Source organism: Hylobates moloch, unplaced genomic scaffold (assembly GCF_009828535.3).
Source record: "Hylobates moloch isolate HMO894 unplaced genomic scaffold, HMol_V3 SCAFFOLD_11, whole genome shotgun sequence".
NCBI classification, from domain to species: Eukaryota; Metazoa; Chordata; class Mammalia; order Primates; family Hylobatidae; genus Hylobates; species Hylobates moloch.
In genome coordinates, this window is record NW_026652286.1 from 1,258,941 (window position 1) to 1,283,894 (window position 24,954).

General features: G+C 39.8%; 1 protein-coding gene across 2 annotated transcripts in view; it reads right to left on the reverse strand.

Moving 5' to 3' along the window:
• The window catches only part of CSTPP1 (centriolar satellite-associated tubulin polyglutamylase complex regulator 1), a 226,624-nt gene that overhangs the window by 152,361 nt on the left and 49,309 nt on the right, over window positions 1-24,954 (reverse strand). For both annotated transcript variants that reach the window (XM_058424549.1, XM_032166053.2), the window contains exon 2: window positions 23,991-24,093. In XM_058424549.1, coding sequence (XP_058280532.1) covers window positions 23,991-24,093 — 103 coding nt within the window. The remainder of the gene's footprint in view (window positions 1-23,990; window positions 24,094-24,954) is intronic.

The window sequence follows — 24,954 nt, forward strand, 5'->3', positions numbered from 1 at the left end:
ACTTCTAGGAAATTTCTACCATCTGGCATATTTCTCAGATACAGAAGAAAATGTAATAAAAATGTATTTTAAATGGATAATTCACAGTTTTTTTGATAAAAAGTTTGACAGACTGACACAAATGTGTATTTTTGGAAAAACCGTGGGTGATAAATGTTTCAAATTCCTAAAATAGACTTCAATTCCACTTCTCTCACCACTTAAAAATTAGTTTTCATATGTTCAGCTTTCTTTTATCTCAAATATTTCAATAATATATTAGGAAGTATTTGGGGGGAATTTCATCAGCACTCAAGCAACTACTGAACAGGCAGAATCACATCTTGGGAAACTGATTAGATGTCCTTTCAAGAAAACTTCTGATACTTAGTAATACATCTTCTCTATTGGCAATTTCTAAGATTTTCCTGGGGAATCACACCGAAGCTTGAGAGAAGAAAGAAAAAATTACCAGGGATAGTGTTAACATCAAACAAAATCTAAATATTACCTGTAAATAAGAATAACAGTGCAATCATACCTCCTTTTCCCTACGAAGTAAACGTCACTATCAAATAACATTTATGAGAATTCAGTTTCATCTGGTAACTAATACACTCCTAAATGACTCAAGAATGTACCAAAAAAATTAATAACAGTAATAGGGTTCTTGGTTGCAAGCAACAGAAACCAAATCTCACTATCTTAAGCAGAAAAGGGCTCTACTGGAAGGGTATTATTAGTGGCTCACAAAATTCATAGGTGGCTGAACCATCAGACTTGGAAAACAGACAAGAATCAAAGGAGCTTTGGAGGCTGAGCATCAGGAAACTAGGCAAAGGTCTCACCACAACAGTCTGATCCATAAGCAGCTACTGCAACTGACACATCTTTCCACTACAGTCTCTTTGCTTAAGATAGCCAGAGACAGCTTCCATTGCTTCGGCCAAGAACATTTACTGCTACAGAATCTGTATACAGTGAGACTCTTTGAAGAAAACTGGTCCCAGTCTTTTGAGGAATTTCATTTCTCAACACGATCTCCATTCCCATCCACTTTCCTCTTTTTGCTCAAGGCACACTAAACTTGGGATCTACTTTTTATTTCCACTCCTTTCCCAAGCAGTCTTTGCTTCCCGGAGTTCCATTCTCCCTTCTCTGTCTGATAACTATCTACACATTCTTTAAAACTAAATTAATGTCACTATTCTGTGAATTCTTTCCTGACTGTATAATCACTTTTCCTGTCAAAGTTTACTCACTAATCCAGAACTTCTAATGCTCTATTTTAATTGTATATTTGTGTAATTTAATTGTAATTTGTGTCACTATCTAATTTTTACATGACAGTGTATTTCTTGAGGACCATATCTGATACACAGTGATTGGCATGTGATAACTATTTAATAAATAGTTACTGAATTTTAAAAATTGAAAGAAGACCAAACAACGAGTTTCTCAGCATTTACGAGGTATTGTCTTTGCCTTTCTTCCTCTTCCTTTTTTTTTCTTTTTGAGACAGAGTCTTACTCTGTCACTCTCTTGCCCAGGCTAGAGTGCAGTGGTGCGATCTTGGGTCACTGTAACCTCCCTGCAACCTCTGCCTCCCAGGTTCAAGCAATTCTTCTGCCTCAGCCTCCCAAGTGGCTGGGATTACAGGCGCCTGCCACCACACCCAGTTAATTTTTCTATTTTTAGTAGAAATGGGGTTTCACCATGTTGGCCAGACTGGTCTCGAGCTCCTGACCTCAGGTGATGCTCCCACCTTGGCCTCCCAAAGTGCTGGGATTACAGGCATGAGCCACCACACTCAGCCATTTTACCTTTCTACTTATTTCAATATAATTGAGCCTTCCACAAACTGGCCCTATCCTCATTATATATTTTGTATTTGTTGCTTTTTACCTTGTACTAGTCCTCCATGAGTCAAATTAGATTCCTTTATGATCCCTTGCAGTGTATGATATTTTCTACTTCAACTAATTATTAATATGTTCCATCAGAATGCAAGTTCTAAAAGAGTTCTTCCTCCAATAAAAGTAGAGTAGGTAATTCAGACTAACCCTTCTGGCTGGGAAAAAACTGGATAAATTATTAAAGGCAATTGTCTGAAGTCATCAGAGAGCCACCAAGGCAAATGAAGAATGACAAGGCCGAGTTATGAGAGAATAAAACCGAGAAAGGTAAGCTGAGCATTTAGTGCCACTTTTCCCAATGTGTGGGGTTTCTAAACAGAAGGGTCCATGGATTAAATTCAAGAGATACACACACTTGGATGGGGAAATTTTTTTTTTTTTTTTTTTAGACAGAGTCTTGCTCTGTTGCCCAGGCTGGAGTGCAGTGGCGTGATCTTGGCTCACTGCAAGTTCCACCTCCCAGGTTCCTGCCATTCTCCTGCCCCAGCCTCCTGAGAAGCTGGGACTACAGGAGCCTGCCACTACGCCTGGCTAATTTTTTTGTATTTTTAGTAGAGACGGGGTTTCACTGTGTTAGCCAGGATGGCCTCGATGTCCTGACCTTGTGATCTGCCTGCCTCAGCCTCCCAAAGTGCTGGGAGGCGTGAGCCAGGGAAATTTTTATGTTTATTTTTACTAACCTCTAACTGGAATTTGGCATTTCCTTCTATTATGAATATAAGCATAGTAGAATTAACAGTACCTGGGACTCTTTCAATAATAGAAATCTCAGATATTGGCTAGGCACAGTGGTTCACACCTGTAATCTCAGCACTTTAGGAGGCTGAGGCAGGAGGATGACTTGAGGACTGGAGTTTGAGAGCAGCCTGGGCAATATAGCAAGACCAAATCTTTACAAAAAACTTTAAAATGAAAAAAAAAAAGAAACCTCAGATATTTTCATATAATATTACTGTCATACCAGATATCTCACAATATCATTTATACTTATCACCACTTCAGAAATAAGGTATTATTATATCACTGGTAGCTCTAGGGGCCTCTGCCAGTTCTGGAAGATTCAACTGATACACTAAGCAGTTAATAATTTTGAATTAATGTTAAGTTTCTGAGTTTTCAAATGACTGTTAGGGCTTGCAGATAAAAAATTAGAGTTGGCCAGGCACAGTGGCTCACACCTGTAATCCCAGCACTTTGAGAGGCCAAGGCGGGCAGATCACAAGGTCAGGAGTTCGAGACCAGCCTGGCCAGCACGGTGAAACCCCGTCTCTACTAAAAACAAAAAATTAGCCTGGCACGGTGGCGCATGCCTGTAATCCCAGCTACTCAGGAGGCTGAGGCAGGAGAATCACTTGAACCCGGGAGGCGGAGGTTGCAGTGAGCCAAGATCATGCCACTGCACTACAGCCTGGGTGACAGAGTGAGACTCAGTCTCAAAAAGAAAAGAAAAAAAAAATTAGAGTTCAGGACCCACCCAGGTTGGGGGGTGGGACTCTGGTAAACCCCTAAGGCTCTTTTGGCACTCCTCAGAGCTATACTGAAAATCAGCCCTCCCCGATATGTAAATCTATATTCAAATCCTTTCAAACCCTCATGGGATTGAGGTAATCCAGGATTGCTAGTGCCCAGGCCATCTGCCAAAAGCAAATATAAATCCCCTCCGAAGAAAGGTAACATCATTCTGGGCCTCACATTATCTGTATAGTTTTTCAAACACAATTTACATAACTCAACTAGAGAAAAAAAAAAGTATAACACAAGATAAGATAATGGAGTAAAAAAAATGAAGAGATAGGACAGAAAACAGAAACAGACCCACAGGGAATCCAGAGAATAAATTATGGACTTTGTAATAACCATGCTTTATTTACTATGTTCAAGCAAATGAAAGACAAGATTTAGCAAGGAAACAAACAAAAACTGAATAAAAATACTTGAACTAAAAAAATACAATAATTAGAATTAAGAACTCAGTAGATGGGTTTATTAGTAAATTACACAGAAATGAAGAGAGAATTAATGATCTGGAAAATAGATCAGAAGAAAATATCCAGAATAAAGCATAAACTACAAAATGACAGGCTGGGCATGGTGGCTCATGCCTGTAATTCCAGCACTTTGGGAGGCCGAGGCAGGCAGATCATTTGAGGTCAGGGGTTTGAGACCAGCCTGCCTAACATGGTGAAACCCCATCTCTACTAAAAACACAAATTAGCCAGCTGCGGTGGTAGGCACCTGTAATCCCAGCTACTCAGGAGGCTGAGGCAGAAGAATCACTTGAACCTGGAAGGCAGAGTGGGTTGAACCTGGGAGGCAAACCTGGGTTGCAGTGACCGAAAAAAGAGCATCTGCCTTCCACCGTGGGCAACAAAGGAGGAACTGGAAGAAAAAAAAAAAAAAAAAAAAAAAGCCACAAAATGATAGAAAATGCAAAAAAGAGCTTAAGAGACAGAGAATACCATGAAAAGGTCTAATGTTTGTGTAACTAGAATCCCAATAGGAGTAAAGAGAGAGTAGAGGCCAGTCGTGTTGGCTCATGTCTGTAATCCCAGCACTTTGGGAGGGTGAGGCAGGAGGATCACTTGAGCCCAGGAGTTTGAGACCAGTCTGGGCAAGATGGCAAGACCCTATCTCTACAAAAAAAAAAAAAAAAATTAGCTGAGTGTGGTGGTGTGCAACTGTGGTCCCAGCCACTTGGGAGGCTGAGTGAGGCAAGAGGATTGCCTGAGCCCAGGAGGTTGAGGCTGCAGTGAGCTGTGACTGCACCACTGCACTCCAACCCGGGTGACAGACAGAGATCCTGCCTCAAAAAAAAAAAAAGAGACAGAGACAGAGAGAGAGTAGAACAGAAGTAAATTTGAAGAGCTAATTATTGAGAATTTTCCAGGACTGATAAATGATATCAAGCTACAGGCTCAAGAAGCACTAAGAACACGAAATAGTTTAAATATAAAGAAAAGCAAACCTAGACACATTACACTAAAACTATCAAAAACCAAAGACCAAGTAGAAATATCCAAAAACCATGCAGAGATTTAAAAAAAGGTTATTTTCAAAGAAGCAAGAATAAAACCGAGAGCAACTTCTCAACAAAGTCAGTAGAAACCAAGAGATAATGGGACGGTAAAACAGCTGCCAACCTAGCATTTATCTCAGGAAAAAACTGCCCTTCAAAAATGAGGTGAACATTTAAATAAGACCTATAGATTAGTTAATAGTTCTGAATTAATGCTAAGTTCTTGATTTTGGCAATTATATTATGGATACAGGAAATGTTAACATTAGTAGAAGCTGTATGAAATGGATGTGGGAACTCCATATATAGATTTTTTTAAACTTTGTGTAAGTCCAAAGTTATTCACACGCATTCTGAAAAGGTAAAATGAAGACAATTTCAGAATGGAAGCTCCATAAGAGTTGAAATTTCTGGTCTGTTTTTTTCACTGCTATATCCCTAGTATCTAGAACGCTAAGACATAGGCACTCAATAAATATATATTGAATGAATGAGTGAACAACAGTAGTAGCAGTAGCTACCAATTAATTAAGCACTTATTGTATCTTAAGTGAAATGCCAAGCACTTTACTTTCATTAACTCATTTAATCATTCCAACAATTATATAACATGGAATTTTATATTTTATATATGAATCTCCCTATTTTATAGATGAGGTAAGCAATCTGCCCAAGATCTCATACCAGAAAGTGGCAGGCCCTCTAACATAGACCTATCTGACTCCAAAGTCTGTGTTCTTAACCTCTATGTTATGGTGCTTTCATGTTGCAAAATATGTCTCCTTTCTGTTTTGTTTATCCAGACTCTACCTACCTTTCCAAAATTAAGACAAACTCCTCTATAATGACTTAACTACTTCTACTTAACTAATAGCCATTATTTTTCCTTACTCTCAATTCTCAGTGTACTGGGCCATATAACTTAACGCCATTATATAAGGTCTTGTATTGCTCTGTAATTGTTCGTTATCTAATGAGTTTTACCTCTTTAACCAGATTACATCCTACAGGGAAGTGACCACATCTTATATTCCTATTAATATAGAGCACATTTGAAGCTCTGTAACAATACTTAGTATTTTTGTAAAGGGATGAAGAAAAACATTTCCATGCAAGAAACAGTGTTTTTGAATGCTTTAGTGATCAGGCTTACATGGTCTAAGATTCTAAACATAAAATTTGACTCACAAAAACAAAAAAAACCACTATCTCAAAAAGTTTTTACATCAAATTTTCTATAGTATCTCTTTTTCCTTATGACATTTTAGGGGATGTTCAGGGTAATTTGGACATAGCAGTACAAGTTCTCCTGGTTAAACCTTCTTGAGAGGGTATATAGATTGCGTAGAAGGTAAAGTATGAGAGTGTGCAGATGAACAATTATCCCCACACATGTAAGCTGCAGTTTGTCTGGTGTAAATATACTCTCCCTGCCTGGAACTGCCTGTGTAATGTTCTCTCTTTGGGCTCTGTGGTTTCTCAATACATTCCAACTGTTCAGAGGCTGGAGCTTGGCTCCGCAAGCATAGATAAACAGCTTCCTGGAGCAGGCTGCCAGCATGAGGAGCAATGACCTCAGCAGAGAAAGTCTGCTTTTCATTACCCTGAGCACATCACTGTACTGCTAGAGCTAAGAGTGGGAACAACACAAGCTGGATAGAGTTGACTGACTCAAGTCTCCCATTACACCTTGAGTTTTACAATTTTGTATCTAGAGGAAAGGGGGTAAAGACAGTAAGTGAGAAAATGGCATATGCAAAGAAAACAAAGATAGAAAAACTTTCTTAGGCTATTCTGTGAATGAACTAAATGATGAGTGAAGTGGTTAAGAGTCATGCAGACAATCACTGAATGTTTTAGTCTCCAAAAACGTACACAAAATACAGGGCAAGAAAGAAGTGTTATAGAAAGTAAGAGAGGCCAGGTACAGTGGCACACGCCTGTAATTCTAACATTTTGGGAGGCTGAGGCAGGAGGGTAACATGAGCCCAGGAGTTCAAGACCAGTTTGAGAAATAAAATGAGACCCCTGTCTCTATAAAAAAGAAAAAAAAAAGTTAGCTGGGTATGGTGGCACGCACCTGTGGTCATGGCTACATGGGAATCTGAGGCAGGAGGACTACTTGAGCCCAGGAGGTTAAGGCTGCAGTGAGCCATGTTTGTGCCACAGCACTCCAGCCTGGGTGACAGAGTGAGACACTATCTCAAAACAAAAACAAAAACAAAAACAAAAAACCAGTAACAACAACAACAACAAAAAACAAACAAAAGAGAGACTAAAAAGTCTTCAAGATCTTCAACTCTGATGCCTTTTAAAGAGAGAGAAAAGGAAGACTATCTGGATCCAAGTGATGCAAAAATCCCAGAAAAGTGGAGCTTAAGGAGAACAACACATAATGAAGATGAATTATATATAGCCAGACATCTTACATGTGTAATTTCATGTGATTTGCATAACAACCCTAGAAGACAGGTATTATCATCCCTAGCAATAATCTAGACCTGGAAAATTATAATACAAGGACATCAACAAAGACATTTGTTGTTGATATTATTTAATGACAAACGGATGATTTCAAGTCTGCTTCTACGGCCACCCAGGAAACAATGCTTTTCCCAAACATCTCTCATTGTAGTATTATCTATTGTTGCAGCCCCAGAACTCAGCAATACTAGAACTGTGACCTAAAAGAAATGTCCACACTTGTGCCACTTTCTGATAAGACAGTTTCTGCAGTGCTGGTAGCATTGCATCTGATAGTTGAAGAAGGGAATCACAATTATGTCTTCAAACAAGAAATTGGTTAGATATGACCCCTCCTGAAGGATCCTGAGAGACAATCTGTTTTTTGGAGAAGTCACTGACTATGAGGATGCACCTGCAAGAGGGCTGGGAGCTGACAGACAGACAAACATCTTAGCAAATCCTAAAAGCAGAGCGAAGCTTCATTTGACTTTCATTTCACTTTTCTCAGGGAAGAAGAACCTTTGTGTTACTGCCAAAATCCTAACTGTCCTTCCTTCCTCTCTGTCCCCTCCACCCCCATGCCAGCTCATTAAAGATCTTCTGGTTAAAGGTGCCAAACTGCGTCATTCTTTCCTACTCTAGTGCCAAGCCTGTGCCACTGGCACCACAGATTGATCTGCTAGAGTTCTGAGCAAATTATGGAAGAAATTAAAAGCACTGAAAATTTTAAATTGTTCTGTTGTTGGTGAAGTAAAGCTTTCTAAACTTCTTCTTCTTGTGGAGACAGGGGTCTCATTGTGTTGCCCAGGATGGTCTCAAACTCCTGGCCTCAAGTGATCTTCCCACCTTGGCTTCCCAAAGTGCTGGGATTATAGGTGTGAGCCACCACATCTGGCCTGGTTTCTTAACTTCTGATGACTGACTTTACATTGCTAATGGCATGACACTTGTTAATTAAGACTCATGTGTGTGTACTTGATTGCCAGAGGAGTATTCAGGGAATTATCAGAGTGGTGGTGTGAAGGAATATCAGGGCTTGGACCAAATAAAGATCCTTCATATTATTTATAGATTGAAATAAATCAAGTTATTTCTCTAAGGGGAGATATTTTAATGTAAAAAATCAGACCTAAATTTTATACTAGCTAGCTGCAAAAGCAGCTCCCATGAAAACAGAAATAGTATCATTGGGGCTTGAGAACACTTCAGCCAAGGATGGTGTTTCTTCATTTCCTCTTATTGAATGGTTTCATAACAGATAAGTTTCTCTTAACTTGTAGAAGGCAGGGGGTGGGGCGGGGGGAGTAAGGTCTTTCCTGACAGGGAGAATCTGGGCCCAATTATTACTTCTGTAACCTTTGACTCTGACTTCTAAACGAGTCAAGGGACCAGTGGGCTGTGAAATAGCTTCCTCCATCACCAGGTCAAGTGCTGCTGAATAGTTTCCTGTAACCATAACACAAAGGGACTGAAGAAGTGAGATGGATTCTACAAAAACAGGCAACTTCTTGCATCCTCAATGACCGTGGATTTTTAAGTTTCAAAACAGATTTTGGTGACTCTTAACTCACCACTATGGCTCCCTGCAGTCTTTTTGCTATAGCATACCTCTAGTAATATAGAAAAGAGCCAGAAAGAATCCTCTATAGATTTGGTTCTATGAGGGTCTAACAGAGGTGCCTGGCCCAGTAACAGTGGGGATAGGGTTGCTTTAACTGAAGGCAAATCTCTTCCTGACAATTATCTGAGTCTGTGGGAATCCAGATGCTGACAATGAGAAATGGGTAATTTTCTGTTACAATGTGTAACAGCTAAGAACTGAACTACGGAAAAAAGGCAGGGGAGGGGGTGGGTAAAGGGGGAAGCATTACCCCTTTTGAAGAAGTCTATAATAGGATTAGTCACCATTACTTCACCACACCACATTTGGGCTCAATTTAACATAAATAAGTAGAGAAAACATGAGCAGAAATGGCCCAAAGAAGTCTCAAGTCCATCTCCCATTCAGAGCTACAAGCCTGGAAATCAGTGAAGTCTTGGTTTGTTCTGATGTGCTTCTTGTTGCCTCACACCTGCTCCTCTGTTACCATGGACACAAGAAGAACCCCAAACAACATTATTTAAACTCTAGATGGTGAATGATCCTTAAAAAATCTGTCACCTTTAGAATGAATGTTTATGCCCTGATTGTTATAGATTATGTAGGAAAGAAGTGGGTCATCTTTTCATAGGGCTGTCTGAAAAAAAAATAACAAGAAATGATACACATTTTATAATCACGGATTGTTTTCACTAAGTTACATTTTAAGTTATTTAGGAATATGCACTATTACCTATGTAACAAACCTGCACGTTCTGCACATGTATCCCAGAACTTAAAGTAAAAGAAAAAAAAAAAAAAGGATATGCACTATTGGAATCTCTTTTTTTCTCCAAGGATGAATTAATGAGGTTCATATTTTATGGATTTATTTGAATCAAAATTAATTCTGATGATTAACATGTATCAAAATGAAATTATTAATGCTCCTTTTCTAAAAACTGACAAAGATTTCCATCTCCATATTTATACTGTGTAGTGTAGAACACAAATACTTTTGATGACTAATTATTTTATTTACTTTCACTGGTAAAATAGGAGCAGAGCATGAGGGAGGCCAACTACCCAGGAGGGGGTCCTAGGAACACTGCCTAGTAAGGGTACTCCATTCTCAGTAGCAACAAATAAAATCAATCAAATGATCTTTTTTGGAAACAGGAAGCTTACTTAGATAATCAAGGTGGACAAAGAAAAGGTGAGTCACCCTCTGAGCTAAGTTATGGGCTCTCTGATGGGATGAGCTCTCAATCGTCATCTCTTCCAAGAGGACTTCCCTGTCCATACTATATATTACGTTACTCTGGCTGTTTTCTTGTTATTTGTCTTGTTACAGTTACCAGCTGTGTAACCATGAGAATGTTACTTTTATGCACCTGAATTTCCTTATGAGTAAAATGAGGACAATACTAATACCCTGTTTACATAGAACTGTGAAGATTAAATAAAATAATGGATATTATATGCTTAGAACAGTGCATAGCACACAGTAAGTGTTTATTAACTATTAGCTATTCTCATCCCCATCAATTTGCTTGTTTATTGATTATTGCCCTCATTAAAACACTAGGTTCATAAAGATAGGCACCTTATTTGTCTTGCTCACTGCTCTATTCCCATTGCATAGTACACACAGGCACAGAGTAGGTGCCCAAAAATAATTTGTGAATGAATAATTCACAAATGAACGCTGTCATATTCTCACGTATCCTTAAAATAAACCAAAGGTAGTCTGTATACTTCTTTCCCTTGCAACCAAAACAGTCATCGTAAAAACTTCACCAAAAAACTAAAATCATCCTTTAAAAAACAAAAACAAGACACTTGATCATAAAAGTGAGCTCTCCTGGGCCCACCAACCAAGACCACAGAATATTATTCTTTTCTATATTAGTATGTGGAAGTCAAGCTCCCTGATGCCATAGTGTTGGAACTATCAATTTAGCCTGTGAAGAATGGTTCCCAATTCTGATACAAATTCTCAGATTTCAGCCTGTTTTTCTCTCATCATTATTTTCCAAAGTCTCAAAAAGCCACATTTCTCATTTCATCTTTACCACAAGAATCTGGTCACACTCTGCTGTGGTTTCTAAGTTAGAGCTACTCTCGCCTCATTTTCTTGGATGTATTTCTTCAGAGGTCCTGACCCAGTGCTGACATTTGGTCTATTCTTAGAGTAGCACCTCTAAATATTAATTTCTTTTACCTTCCACTGGTTGAAGGACAACATTCAGAGGCAGAGGTTACATACAACATAAAAGAAAATCCTCTGGGATTTAGTATCCGTCTTTCAAGAGTGTCCAGAGGAATATGATCTACAGAGCTCATGGTCTTGCAGACATACACAAAGTACTGCTCAGCCACTTGTGTTTTACAGTTTATCCAGATTTGCTGGAACAGTCACAGACTTGTTTGAAAACACCAACAACCAAGGAGTGACAGACAGCATCGATGAGAGGGCAAGCAGACCCAGAGAAGAAAATCAGAAGAGAAGCCTTCCACATACCATTTCAAGGAGTACTTTTAAGACTGTTTAGAGGTAAATCACCCATGGCTAAATATATGAAAGTCTCAGGACGTGAACTTGAAACTGTAAGATGGAAGGATGCCGTTAACATGTTTTTAAAACTCGTGCTTCCTGCTCTTTACAGTCAGCTCTAGTTGCATCCCCCAAAAGGCCAATATTAAACATTTAAATGGCAATAAACTGAGGTCACCTGCCAAGGCTGTGTGATAAGCTTGCAAAGTATAGTTCATAAGGGAAAATTCAAAAATAGTAGAAATTATAGCTAGAAGAAACCTCCAAATATGATCTGGTTAGCCCTCTAGCTACATTAAGCAGTAAAGTGGCTTGCAGGCAGTAGAGAACAGTGGCCTCTGTGATACTGCAGATGAGGCTTGATTCCTGAGTCTGTCACTTAATACCTATGAACTTGAAGAAGCTATTTTAACCTTTCTGAGCATCACTTCCTCCTCTATAAAACAGAGATAACAATAATAATAGTACCCATCTCAAAGAATTGTAGTAGCTGAGACATGGTATTAGTTTAGTAAAAACTGCATATTATAATATATAATTATTATATTATTATTATTATCATGTAAGGCTTTATTAAACCCACTTCATAGATGAGGCAACTGAAGCCCATATTTCAGAAATTTGCCCAAGGTTATAGAGTAAGGACTTACAAGAATAAGGAGCTCTTTTTCCTTCTAGGGTAGTGCTCTTTCCACTTCACTATGTTTCTCTTATAAATCAATACAAAACTGAAGCCTGAGGCCAGGCGCGGTGGCTCACGCCTGTAATCCCAGCACTTTGGGAGGCTGAGGCGGGCAGATCACAAGGTCAGGAGATCGAGACCATCCTGGCTAACACGGTGAAGCCCCCTGTCTACTAAAAATACAAAAAAAAAAAACAAAAATTAGCCGGACATGGTGGCGGGCACCTGTAGTCCCAGCTACTCGGGAGGCTGAGGCGGGAGAATGTCATGAACCTGAGAGCGGAGCTTGCAGTGAGCCGAGATTGCGCCACTGCACTCCAGCCTAGGCGACAGAGCAAGACTCCATCTCAAAAAACAAAACAAAAAAACTGAAGCCTGAAAGTGAAGGATTTTCACTAACTAGATTAAATTCACAAAGTAAACTCAGGAGCTTCCATCATCCAGGTCTCCTTGTCTACCAAATTATACTTACACTACTTCCCATTCTGTCATACATCCACACCTTTCAGGTCTTCAAAAAAAAAGAAAACTCAAAAGTTTTTGGAGCTGGTTTACTTTTCACTTCTCAGAATAACTTACCTCAGGCCAATCTGGTGTCATAGAGTTATGGAAGTGTCAGGTATGTGTCACTTGTATATTATGTAAATTTCAACTTTCTGGGGACAAGAAACAGCCTGCTTGGCAAGTACATTTCTATCAGCACTGTAGAAAATCTTACATTTTTTTTCAACAGTGTGTTGGTAGATAAAACATACCTACAGTCAGCCTTACTGTTGGTTCACTACAGCTCAGTATTGGTTACACAGAACAGTGGAATTCACTTTTGGTGTGCTAAGCGCACAGTATACAGCTTCTAAAATGGCAGAATATAGAGCTTTACCAAAAAGAATCAAGAAAGAGAGGAAAAGGGGAGGTTCCAAGATGGCCGAGCTCCAGTCTACAGCTCCCAGTGTGAGCGACGCAGAAGACGGGTGATTTCTGCCTTTCCAACTGAGCTTTGAAGAGAGTGGTGGATCTCCCAGCACAGAGTTTGAGATCTGAGAATGGACAGACTGCCTCCTCAAGTGGGTCCCTGATCCCTGAGTAGCCTAACTGGTAGGCACCTCCCAGTAGGGGCCGACTGACACCTCATACGGCTGGGTGCCCCTCTGAGACGAAGCTTCCAGACGAACAATCAGGCAACTACATTTGCCATTCTGCAATATTTGTGGTTCTGCAGCCTCCGCTGGTGATACCCAGGCAAACAGGGTCTGGAGTGGGCCTCCAGCAAACTCCAACAGACCTGCAGCTGAGCATCCTGTTAGAAGGAAAACTAACAAACAGGGCATCCACACCAAAACCCCATCTGTACGTCACCATCATCAAAGACCAAAGGTAGATAAAACCACAAAGATGGGGAGAAACCAGAGCAGAAAAGCTGAAAATCCTAAAAATCAGAGCACCTCTTCTCCTCCAAAGAAACGCAGATCTTCGCCAGCAACGGAGCAAAGCTCGACGGAGAATGACTTTGACGAGTTGAGAGAAGAAGGTTTCAGACAATCGGTAATAACAAACTTCTCCGAGCTAAAGGAGGATGTTCGAATCCATCGCAAAGAAGCTAAAAACCTTGAAAAAAGATTAGACGAATGGCTAACTAGAATAACCAGTGTAGAGAAGACCTTAAATGACCTGATGGAGCTGAAAACCATGGCACGAGAACTATGTGACGCACGCACAAGCTTCAGTAGCCGATTTGATCAACTGGAAAAAAGGGTAAGAGTGATTGAAGATCAAATGAATGAAATGAAGCAAGAAGAGAAGTTTAGAGAAAAAAGAGTAAAAAGAAACAAACAAAGCCTCCAAGAAATATGGGACTATGTGAAAAGACCAAATCTACATCTGATTGGTGTACCTGAAAGTAATGGGGAGAATGGAACCAAGTTGGAAAACACTCTTCAGGATATAATCCAGGAGAACTTCCCCAACCTAGCGAGGAAAGCCAACATTCAAATTCAGGAAATACAGAGAACGCCACAAAGATACTCCTCGGGAAGAGCAATTCCAAAACACAAAATTGTCAGATTCATCAAAGCTGAAGTGAAGGAAAAAATGTTAAGGACAGCCAGAGGGAAAGGTCAGGTTACTCACAAAGGAAAGCCCATCAGACTAACAGCAGATCTCTTGGCAGAAACTCTACAAGCCAGAAGAGAGTGGGGGCCAATATTCAACATTCTTAAAGAATTTTCAACCCAGAATTTCATGCCCAGTCAAACTAAGCTTCATAAGTGAAGGAGAAATAAAATCCTTTACAGACAAGCAAATGCTGAGAGATTTTGTCACCACCAGGCGAGCTCCTGAAGGAAGCACTAACATGGAAAGGAACAACTGGTACCAGCCACTGCAAAAACATGCCAAATTGTAAAGACCATCAATGCTAGGTAGAAACTGCATCAACAAGAGAGCAAAATAATCAGCTAACATCATAATGACAGGATCAAATTCACACATAACAATATTAACTTTAAATGTAAATGGGCTAAGTGCTCCAATTAAAAGACACAGACTGGCAAATTGAATAAGGAGTCAAGACCCATCAGTGTGCTGTATTCAGGAAACCCATCTCACATGCAGAGACACACATAGGCTCAAAATAAAGGGATGGAGGAAGATCTACCATGCAAATGGAAAACAAAAAAAAGCAGGGATTGCAATCCTAGTCTTTGATTAAACAGACTTTAAACCAACAAAGATCAAAAGAGACAAAGAAGGCCACTACATAATGGTAAAGGGATCAATTCAACAAGAAGAGCCAACTATCCTAAATATATATGCACCCAATACAGGAGCACCCAGATTCATAAAGCAAGTCCTTAGAGACCTACGAAGAGACTTAGACTCCCACACAATAATAATGGGAGACTTTAACACCCCACTGTCAACATTAGACAGATCAATGAGACAGAAAGTTAACAAGGATATCCAGGAATTGAACTCAGCTCTGCACCAAGCAGACCTAGTAGACATCTACAGAACTCTCCACCCCAAATCAACAGAATATACATTCTTCTCAGCACCACATTGCACTTATTCCAAAATTGACCACATAGTTGGAAGTAAAGCACTCCTCAGCAAATGTAAAAGAACAGAAATTATAACAAACTGTCTCTCAGACCACAGTGCAATCAAACTAGAACTCAGGATTAAGAAACTCACTCAAAACTGCTCAACTGGCCGGGCGCGGTGGCTCATGCCTGTAATCCCAGCACTTTGGGAGGCCAAGGTGGGTGGATCACAAGGTCAGGAGATCGAGACCATCCTGGCTAACGCAGTGAAACCCCGTCTCTACTAAAAAAAATACAAAAAATTAGCCGGGCGTAGTGGCGGGTGCCTGTAGTCCCAGCTACTCGGGAGGCTGAGGCAGGAGAATGGCGTGAACCCGGGAGGCGGAGCTTGCAGTGAGCAGATATCACGCCACTGCACTCCAGCCTGGGCGACAGAGCAAGAGTCCGTCTCAAAAAAAAAAAACAAAAAAAAAAACTGCTCAACTACATGGAAACTGAACAACTTGGTCCTGAATGACTACTGGGTACATAACGAAATGAAGGAATAAATAAAGATGTTCTTTGAAACCAATGAGAACAAAGACACAACATACTAGAATCTCTGGGACACATTCAAAGCAGTGTGTAGAGGGAAATTTATAGCACTAAATGCCCACAAGGGAAAGCAGGAAAGATCCCAAATTGACAACCTAACATCACAATTAAAAGAACTAGAGAAGCAAGAGCAAACAAATTCAAAAGCTAGCAGAAGGCAAGAAATAACTAAGATCGGAGCAGAACTGAAGGAAATAGAGACACAAAAAAACTTTCAAAAAATCAATGAATCCAGGAGCTGCTTTTTGAAAAGATCAACAAAATTGATAGACTGCTTGCAAGACTAATAAAGAAGAAACGACAGAAGAATCAAATGGACACAATAAAAAATGATAAAGGGGATATCACCACCGATCCCACAGAGATACAAACTACCATCAGAGAATACTATAAACACCTCTATGCAAATAAACTAGAAAATCTAGAAGAAATGGATAAATTCCTGGACACATACACCCTCCCAAGACTAAACCAGGAAGAAGTTGAATGTCTGAATAGACCAATAAGGCTCTGAAATTAAGGCAATAATTAATAGCCTACCAATCAAAAAAAGTCCAGGACCAGATGGATTCACAGCTGAATTCTACCAGAAGTACAAAGAGGAGCTGGTACCATTCCTTCTGAAACTATTCCAATCAATAGAAAAAGAGGGAATCCTCCCTAACTCATTTTATGAGGCCAGCATCATCCTGATACCAAAGCCTGGCAGAGACACAACAAAAAAAGAGAATTTTAGACCAATATCCCTGATGAACATCGATGCAAAAATCCTCAATAAAATACTGGCAAACCAAATCCAGCAGCACATCAAAAAGCTCATCCACCATGATCGAGTGGGCTTCATCCCTGGGATGCAAGGCTCGTTCAACATACACAAATCAATAAATGTAATCCAGCATATAAACAGAACCAAAGACAAAAACCACATGATTATCTCAATAGATGCAGAAAAGGCCTTCGACAATATTCAACAGCCGTTCATGCTAAAAACTCTCAATAAGTCAGGTATTGATGGGTTGTATCTCAAAATAATAAGAGTTATTTATGACAAACCCACAGCCAATATCACACTGAATGGGCAAAAGCTGGAAGCATTCCCTTTGAAAACTGGCACAAGACAGGGATGCCCTCTCTCACCACTCCTATTCAACATAGTGTTGGAAGTTCTGGCCAGGGCAATCAGGCAGGAGAAAGAAATAAAGGGTATTCAATTAGGAAAAGGGGAAGTCAAATTGTCCCTGTTTGCAGATGACATGATTGTATATTTAGAAAACCCCATCGTCTCAGCCCAAAATCTCCTTAAGCTGATAAGCAACTTCAGCAAAGTCTCAGGATACAAAATCAATGTGCAAAAATCACAAGCATTCTTATACACCAGTAACAGACAAACAGAGAGCCAAATCATGAGTGAACACCCATTCACAATTGCTTCAAAGAGAACAAAATACCTAGGAATCCAACTTACAAGGGATGTGAAGGACCTCTTCAAGAACTACAAACCACTGCTCAACGAAATAAAAGAGGACACAAACAAATGGAAGAACATTCCATGCTCATGGATAGGAAGAATCAATATTGTGAAAATGGCCATACTGCCCAAGGTAATTTATAGATTCAATGCCATCCCCATCAAGCTAACAATGACTTTCTTCACAGAATTGGAAAAAACTACTTTAAATTTCATATGGAACCAAAAAAGAGCCCTCATTGCCAAGACAATCCTAAGCCAAAAGAACAAAGCTGGAGACATCATGCTATCTGACTTCAAACTATACTACAAGGCTACAGTAACCAAAACAGCATGGTACTGGTACCAAAACAGATATATAGACCAATGGAACAGAAGAGAGCCCTCAGAAATAATACCACACATCTACAACCATCTGATCTTTGACAAACCTGACAAAAACAAGAAATGGGGAAAGGATTCCCTATTTAATAAACGGTTCTGGGAAAACTGGTAGCCATATGTAGAAAGCTGAAACTGGATCCCTTCCTTACACCTTATACAAAAATTAATTCAAGATGGATTAAAGACGTAAATGTCAGACCTAAAACCATAAAAACCCTAGAAGAAAACCTAGGCAATACCATTCAGGACAGGCATGGGCAAGGACTTCTTCATGTCTAAAACACCAAAAGCAATGGCAACAAAAGCCAAAATTGACAAATGGGATCTAATTAAACTAAAGAGCTTCTGCACTGCAAAAGAAACTACCATCACAGTAAACAGGCAAACTACAGAATGAGAGAAAATTTCTGCAATCTACCCATCTGACAAAGGGCTAATATCCAGAATCTACAAAGAACTTAAACAAATTTACAAGAAAAAATCAAACAACCCCATCAAAAAGTGGGCAAAGGATATGAACAGACACTTCTCAAAAGAAGACATTTATGCAGCCAACAGACACAGGAAAAAATGCTCATCATCACTGGCCATCAGAGAAATGCAAATCAAAGCCACAGTGAGATACCATCTCACATCAGTTAGAATGGTGATCATTAAAAAGTCAGGAAACAACAGGTGCTGGAGAGGATGTGGAGAAATAGGAACATTTTTACACTGTTGGTGGGACTGTAAACTAGTTCAACCATTGTGGAAGACAGTGTGGCGATTCCTCAAGGATCTAGAACTAGAAATACCATTTGACCCAGCCATCCCATTACTGGGTATATACCCAAAGGATTATAAATCATGCTGCTATAAAGACACATGCACACGTATGTTTACTGTGGCACTATTCACGATAGCAAAGACTTGGAACTAACCCAAATGTCCATCAATGATAGACTGGGTTAAGAAAATGTGGCACATATACACCATGGAATACTATGCAGCCATAAAAAAGATGAGATCATGTCCTTTGCGGGGACATGGATGAAGTTGGAAACCATCATTCTGAGCAAACTGTCGCAAGGAGAGAAAACCAAACACCGCATATTCTCACTCATAGGTGGTAATTGAACAATGAAAACACTTGGACACAGGATGGGAAACATCACACACTGGGGCCTGTCTTGGGGTGGTGGGAGCGGGGAGGGATAGCATTAGGAGATATACCTAATGTAAATGACAAGTTAATGGGTGCAGCACACCAATATGGCACATGTATACATATGTGACAAACCTCCACGTTGTGCACATGTGCCCTAGAACTTAAAGTATAATAAAAAATAATCATAATAAATAAATAAAATAAAAAAAGGGAGGAAAAAACAAGAAAATAGTCTTTATTATAACAAAATCTAGAAGAGTAGATAGTATTCAATAACTTAAAATACAGATACTGCTGTTGATTCAATAAATATTTAGCTAACATCTATTATATGCGAAGCATCATGCCAAGTACCAGGAATGCAAAGATGAAGAATAAATGAGCCGGGCACAAATGGTTCACACCTGTAATCCCAACATTTTGGGACACCAAGGCGGGCAGATCACTTGAGGCCAGGAGTTCAAGACAAGCCTGGCTAACATGGTGAAATCCCGTCTCTACTAAAAATACAAAAATTAGCCAGGTATGGTGGCGGGTGCCTGTAATCCCAGCTACTCGGGAGGCTGAGGCGGGAGAATCTCTTGAACCCAGGAGATGGAGGTTGCAGTGAGCCGAGATTGCACCACTGCACTCCAGCCTGGGCACCAGAGGGAGACTCTGCCTCAAAAAGAAATTTAAATGATGCCTACCTTCAAGCAACCAGTGTAACAGGGAAAAGACTTGCAACAGAGACGGGGAGGGGAGTAACATGAAGCAAGCCAGGAGGAAGCATTACCCCCAGAAGAGTCATATTTCACTTGGCAAGGAGCCTCAAGAGTGCTGGTACAGATTAAATGGTATAGAAACTTGACCCGTAGCTTGTCAGTTCGCTTGTCTGTTCTGTAAAAGCAAGCAAGGCTATTCAATCTCAGTCTTTATTCCCTGCCCACCTCATTTGCTCCAGCCCACATCATGAGAACAAATAAAATTCCTTTCTCTACTTCATCCTCCTTTAGAAGACTGGGTGAAAGGAACAACTTTACTCCCAGAAAGCTTCTTTTTCCAATGAACCTAAATGCCAATCCATAAAAAATCTAGATTTCATTGATAAGAACTTTAGAGTTCAGCAAAAGATCTAGGGAATCTCAAGTATTCCCCTAACAGCAACCCAAGTTGAGGCCATTTGAATAGTTGTCTGATCTCCAAGGAGCCTCTGGAGAACAGAAAGGAAAAAAAAAAAAATCTATGTTCAAGAAAGATGAACTTGAGTTCAGGATTCACTTAAATGGAAGCTTACAAAGATTACTCTTCCTTTCTTAGAATGTTCCCAATAAACCAGAAGAAAAGGAAGAGAACCCAAATGATGATATAAATATGTGATGGCATATGTATTTCTCTAGCACATCCTTTCATGAAGATTGCGTTTTGCATGGTACCAGTACAAAAACAGACACATAGACCAATGGAAAGAATAGAAAACTCAAAAATAAAGCACACACTTAAAACAATCTTGTCTTTGATAAGGCTGACAAAAACAAGCACTGGGGAAAGGACTCCCTGTATAATAAATGGTGCTGGGATAACTGGCCAGCCATATGCAGAAGGATGAAACTGCAAATGGTGCTGGGATAACTGGCCAGCCATATGCAGAAGGATGAAACTGGACCCTTACCTCTCACTATATACAAAAATTAACTCAAGACAGATTAAAGATTTAAATGTAAGCTCTCAAACTATAAAAATCCTAGAAGAAAACCTAGGAAATATCCTTCTCAACATCAGCCTTGGCAAATAATTCTTGGCCAAGTCCCCAAAAGCAATTGCAAACAAAACAAAAATTGACAAGTGGGACCTAATTAAACTAAAAAGCTACACAGCAAAAGAAACTATCAATAGACAACCTACAGAATGGGAAAAAATATTCACAAACAGGTCTAATATCCAGAATCTATAAGGAACTTAAATCAAGAAGCAAAAACCAAATAACCGCATTTAAAAATGGTCAAAGGACATGAACAGACATTTTCTCAAAAGAAGATATATAAGTGGCCAAGAAACATATGAAAAAATGCTCATTATCACTCATCATCAGAGAAATGCAAATCAAAACCATAGTGAGATACCATCTCATGCCAGTCAGAATGACTATTATTAAAAAGTCAAAAAAAAAAAAAAAAAACAGATGCTGGCAAGGCTGCTGAGAAAAGAGGATGCTTATACACTGTTGGTGGGAATGTAAATTAATTCAGCTACTGTGGAAATGAGTTTGGAGATTTCTCAAAGAACTTAAAACAGAGCTACCATTTGACTCGGCAATCCCATTCATTAGTGGGTATGCCAAAGGAAAATACATCATTCTCCCCATGCACTCGTACATACATCGCTGCACTATTCACAATAGCAAAGACATGGAGTCAACCTAGGTGCCCATCAAGGTGAATTGGATAAAGAAAATATGGTACATATATACCATAGAGTACTACGCAGCCATAAAAAAAGAATGAAATCATGTCCTTTGCAGCAACATGGATGGAGCTAGAGGCCATAATCCTAAGTGAATTAATGTAGGTACAGAAAACCAAATACCACATGTTCTCACTAATAAGTGGGAGCTAAATATTGAGCATTCATGGACAGGAACATGGGAGCAACAGACACTGTGGACTGCTAGCGGGGAGAAGGGAGAGGGGTAATGGGTCAAAAACTACCTATTGGGTACTATGCTCACTACCTGGGTGCAATGTACCCATGTAACAAAACTGCACATGTATTCCCTGTATCTAAAATAAAAGTTGGAGGAAAAAGAAGATTAATGTGTTTTTAAAGTGTTTATCTCATTCAGCCTAAAAACAGTTCTGTGATATTCAAAAAGTGGTAATCAGTTGGGCATGGTGGCTCATGCCTACAATCCCAACACTTTGAGAGGCTAAGGCGAGAGGATTACTTGAGGCCTGGAGTTCAAAACCCGCCTGGTCAACATACTGAAACCCTGTCTCTACAAAAGATAAATTTTAAATTTAGCTGGGCATGATAGCACATACCTGTAGTCCCAGCTACTGGGGAGGCTGAGGCAGGAGGATTCCTTGAGCCCAGGAGTTCAAGGCTACAATAAGCCATGGTGATGCCACTGTACTCCAGCCTGAACAACAGAGTAAAATTCTATCTCAGAAAAATAAAAAAGGTAGTAATCATTTTGACTTTCATTCTAAGTATACTTTATAAAGAAGTATGACCTTTTTTTTTTTTTTTTTTTGAGATGGAGTCTCTCTCTGTTGGCCAGGCTGGAGTGCAGTGGCACCGTCTTGGCTCACTGCCACCTCTGCCTACTGGGTTCAAGCGATTCTCCTGCCTCAGCCTCCATAGTAGCTGGGATTACAGGCACGTACCACCATGCCTGGCTGATTTTTGTATTTTTAGTAGAGATGGGGTTTTACCATGTTGGTCAGGCTGGTCTCCAACTCCTGACCTCATGATCTGCCCACCTCAACCTCCCAAAGTGCTGGGATTACGGGCTTGAGCAACCATGCCTGGCCTAAGTATGACCTTTCAAATATATAATCTATGAAAGATATCCTCCCTCTAGAAATATTCCTTTAAAAAATTTTTTTAAGTTCTAATTTTCATGGGTACATAGTAGGTGTATATATTTTTGGGGCACATAAGATGTTTTGATACAGACATGCAATTTTAAATAATCATATCATGGAGAATAGGGTATCCACCCCATCAAGCATTTATCCTTTGTGTTACAAACAATCTAAATATACTCTTTGAGTTATTTTAAAATGAACAATTAAGTTATCATTGACTAGAGTCGCCCTGTTGTGCTATCAAATAGCAGGTCTTATTCATTCTTTTTTTTTTTTTTTTTTTTTGTACCCATCAACCATCCCTGCCTCTTCCCCCAGCCCCCTGCTACCCTTCCCAACCTCTGGTAACCATCCTTCTATTCTCTTTGTCCATTAGTTCAATTGTTTTGATTTTTACATCCCACAAACAAGTGAGAACATCCAATGTTTGTCTTCCTGTGCCTGGCTTATTTCACTTAACATAATGATCTTCAGTTCCATTGCTGTTGTTGCAAGTTGCAGGATCTCATTCTTTCTTAGGGCCGAATAATACTCCATCGTGTATATGTACCACATTTTCTTTACTCATTCCTCTGTTGATGGACACTTAGATTGCTTCCAAATCTTAGTACTCTAAACAGTGCTGCAACAAACATAGGAGTACTGATATTTATTTGATATACTAATTTCCTTTCTTTTGGGTATATACCCAGCAGTGGAATTGCTGGATCATATGGCAGCCCTATTCCTAGTTTTTTGAGGAACCTCCAAACTGTTCTCCACAGTGGTTATACTAATTTACATCCCCATCAACAGTGTAGAAGGGTTCCCTTTCTCCACATCCTCGCCAGCATTTGTTATTGCCTGTCTTTAGGATATAAGCCATTGTAACTGGGGTGAGATGTGATCTCACTGTAGTTTTGATTTGCATTTCTCTGATGATCAGTGATGGTGAGCACCTTTGCTTATGCCTGTTTGCCATTTGTATGACTAGTTTTGAGAAGTGTCTATGCACATCTTTTGTCCATTTTTTGATGGGATTATTGGATGTTTTCCTATAGAGATGTGTGAGCTCCTTATATATTCCAGTTATTAATCCCTTGTCAGATGGGTAGTTTGCAAATATTTTCTCCCATTCTGTGGGTTGTCTCTTCACTTTGCTGATTAGAAATACTCTGAAGTCATTAAGTGATTGGCACCACAGCATCCTGTAGAAAGAAAACTGCAGAGGAACATTAGCCTAGATTCCATGAGAAAAGCCAGCCATGAAAAAAAACAGGCTAGATGAACACCAGCGAAAGGAAATCAAAGTGAATATTTTGAATAAAGGAGAAAGTTAAAAGAGGAACCTAAAGGAACAGATCTAATAGATCAAACAAGCAGTTGTTAAGCTACTGTAATCAAAAGCATTCATGAGACATCACTGGACAAAACTAGCTGCACCAAAGGCATGCCCCAAAACATGTTTGGGCGGCCCACAACCAACCTACCAAAACTAAACATTCACTGCCACTACCTAATCAGCATTGTCCTGCTCTGTTCCTCAAGTATCCTGCCTGCTTCCAAGCGCCTCCTCTGGGTTCACTGTATTAGTACAACATTCATGTACTTACTATTCAGTGAAGAACCTGGCAATTCCATATTGGCTAATATCTTCCCTGTTCTCTAGCAGCTGGCACACTGCATCCTCCATGTAGGTGAGGACATGTCGCTGAGCTGCAATCAAATAGCAAGAGAGAAAGAGAAAATGAGAGAAAGATTTTAAAAAGAATGATCCCAATCCTAGAAGGAAGTCATCTGTAAGGCAATCCAGGTGTTGGCTCTGTCTGATGACACTTTATCAGTGGACTGGAATAGGCAAAGCAAACTTGCTGACCCTAATTGAGCTACAGTCTCAAAGGATAGATTGGGAGATGATGTGAACATGACCAATTGCCATTTGACTGGCTGTTAGTATTAGCATCAACCCTTCATTCTTCATCTCAATGACAGGGTGAGTTGAAGAGGAAATTTAGCAACATTCAGCAGGTACACCTGGAAGTTCTTTTCTTTCTACCTCCTTCTATTATTTTCCATTTCTGCATCAGAAACTTATCCCAGGGAGTTAGTAATTCCATGCTTGAAGCATGGGTGGTATGATTGTAAAGAAAACTCTGGCCAGGCACGGTGGCTCACGCCTGAAATCCTAGCACTTTGGGAGGCTGAGGTGGGTGGATCACTTGAGGTCAGGAGTTCGAGACCAGCTTGGCAACATGGTGAAAACCTGTCTCTACTAATAATACAAAAATTAGCCAGATGCAGTGGTTACTTCCTGAGTAGCTAGTAATCCCAGCTACTCAGGAAGCTGCGGCAGGGGAATTGCTTGAACCTGGGAGGTGGAGGTTGCAGTGAGCCGAGATCATGACATTGCACTCCAGCCTGGGCGACAGAGCCAGACTTCATTTCATAAAAGAAAAAAAAGAAAACTCAGTTAATTTAAATTAAAAAAAAAAAGTCACTGGAAAGGTTTAAGGACCATGAAAATTTTAATGCTGGTGTATATATGTTACTAACTTTGGTAAATAACAAGACCATGAA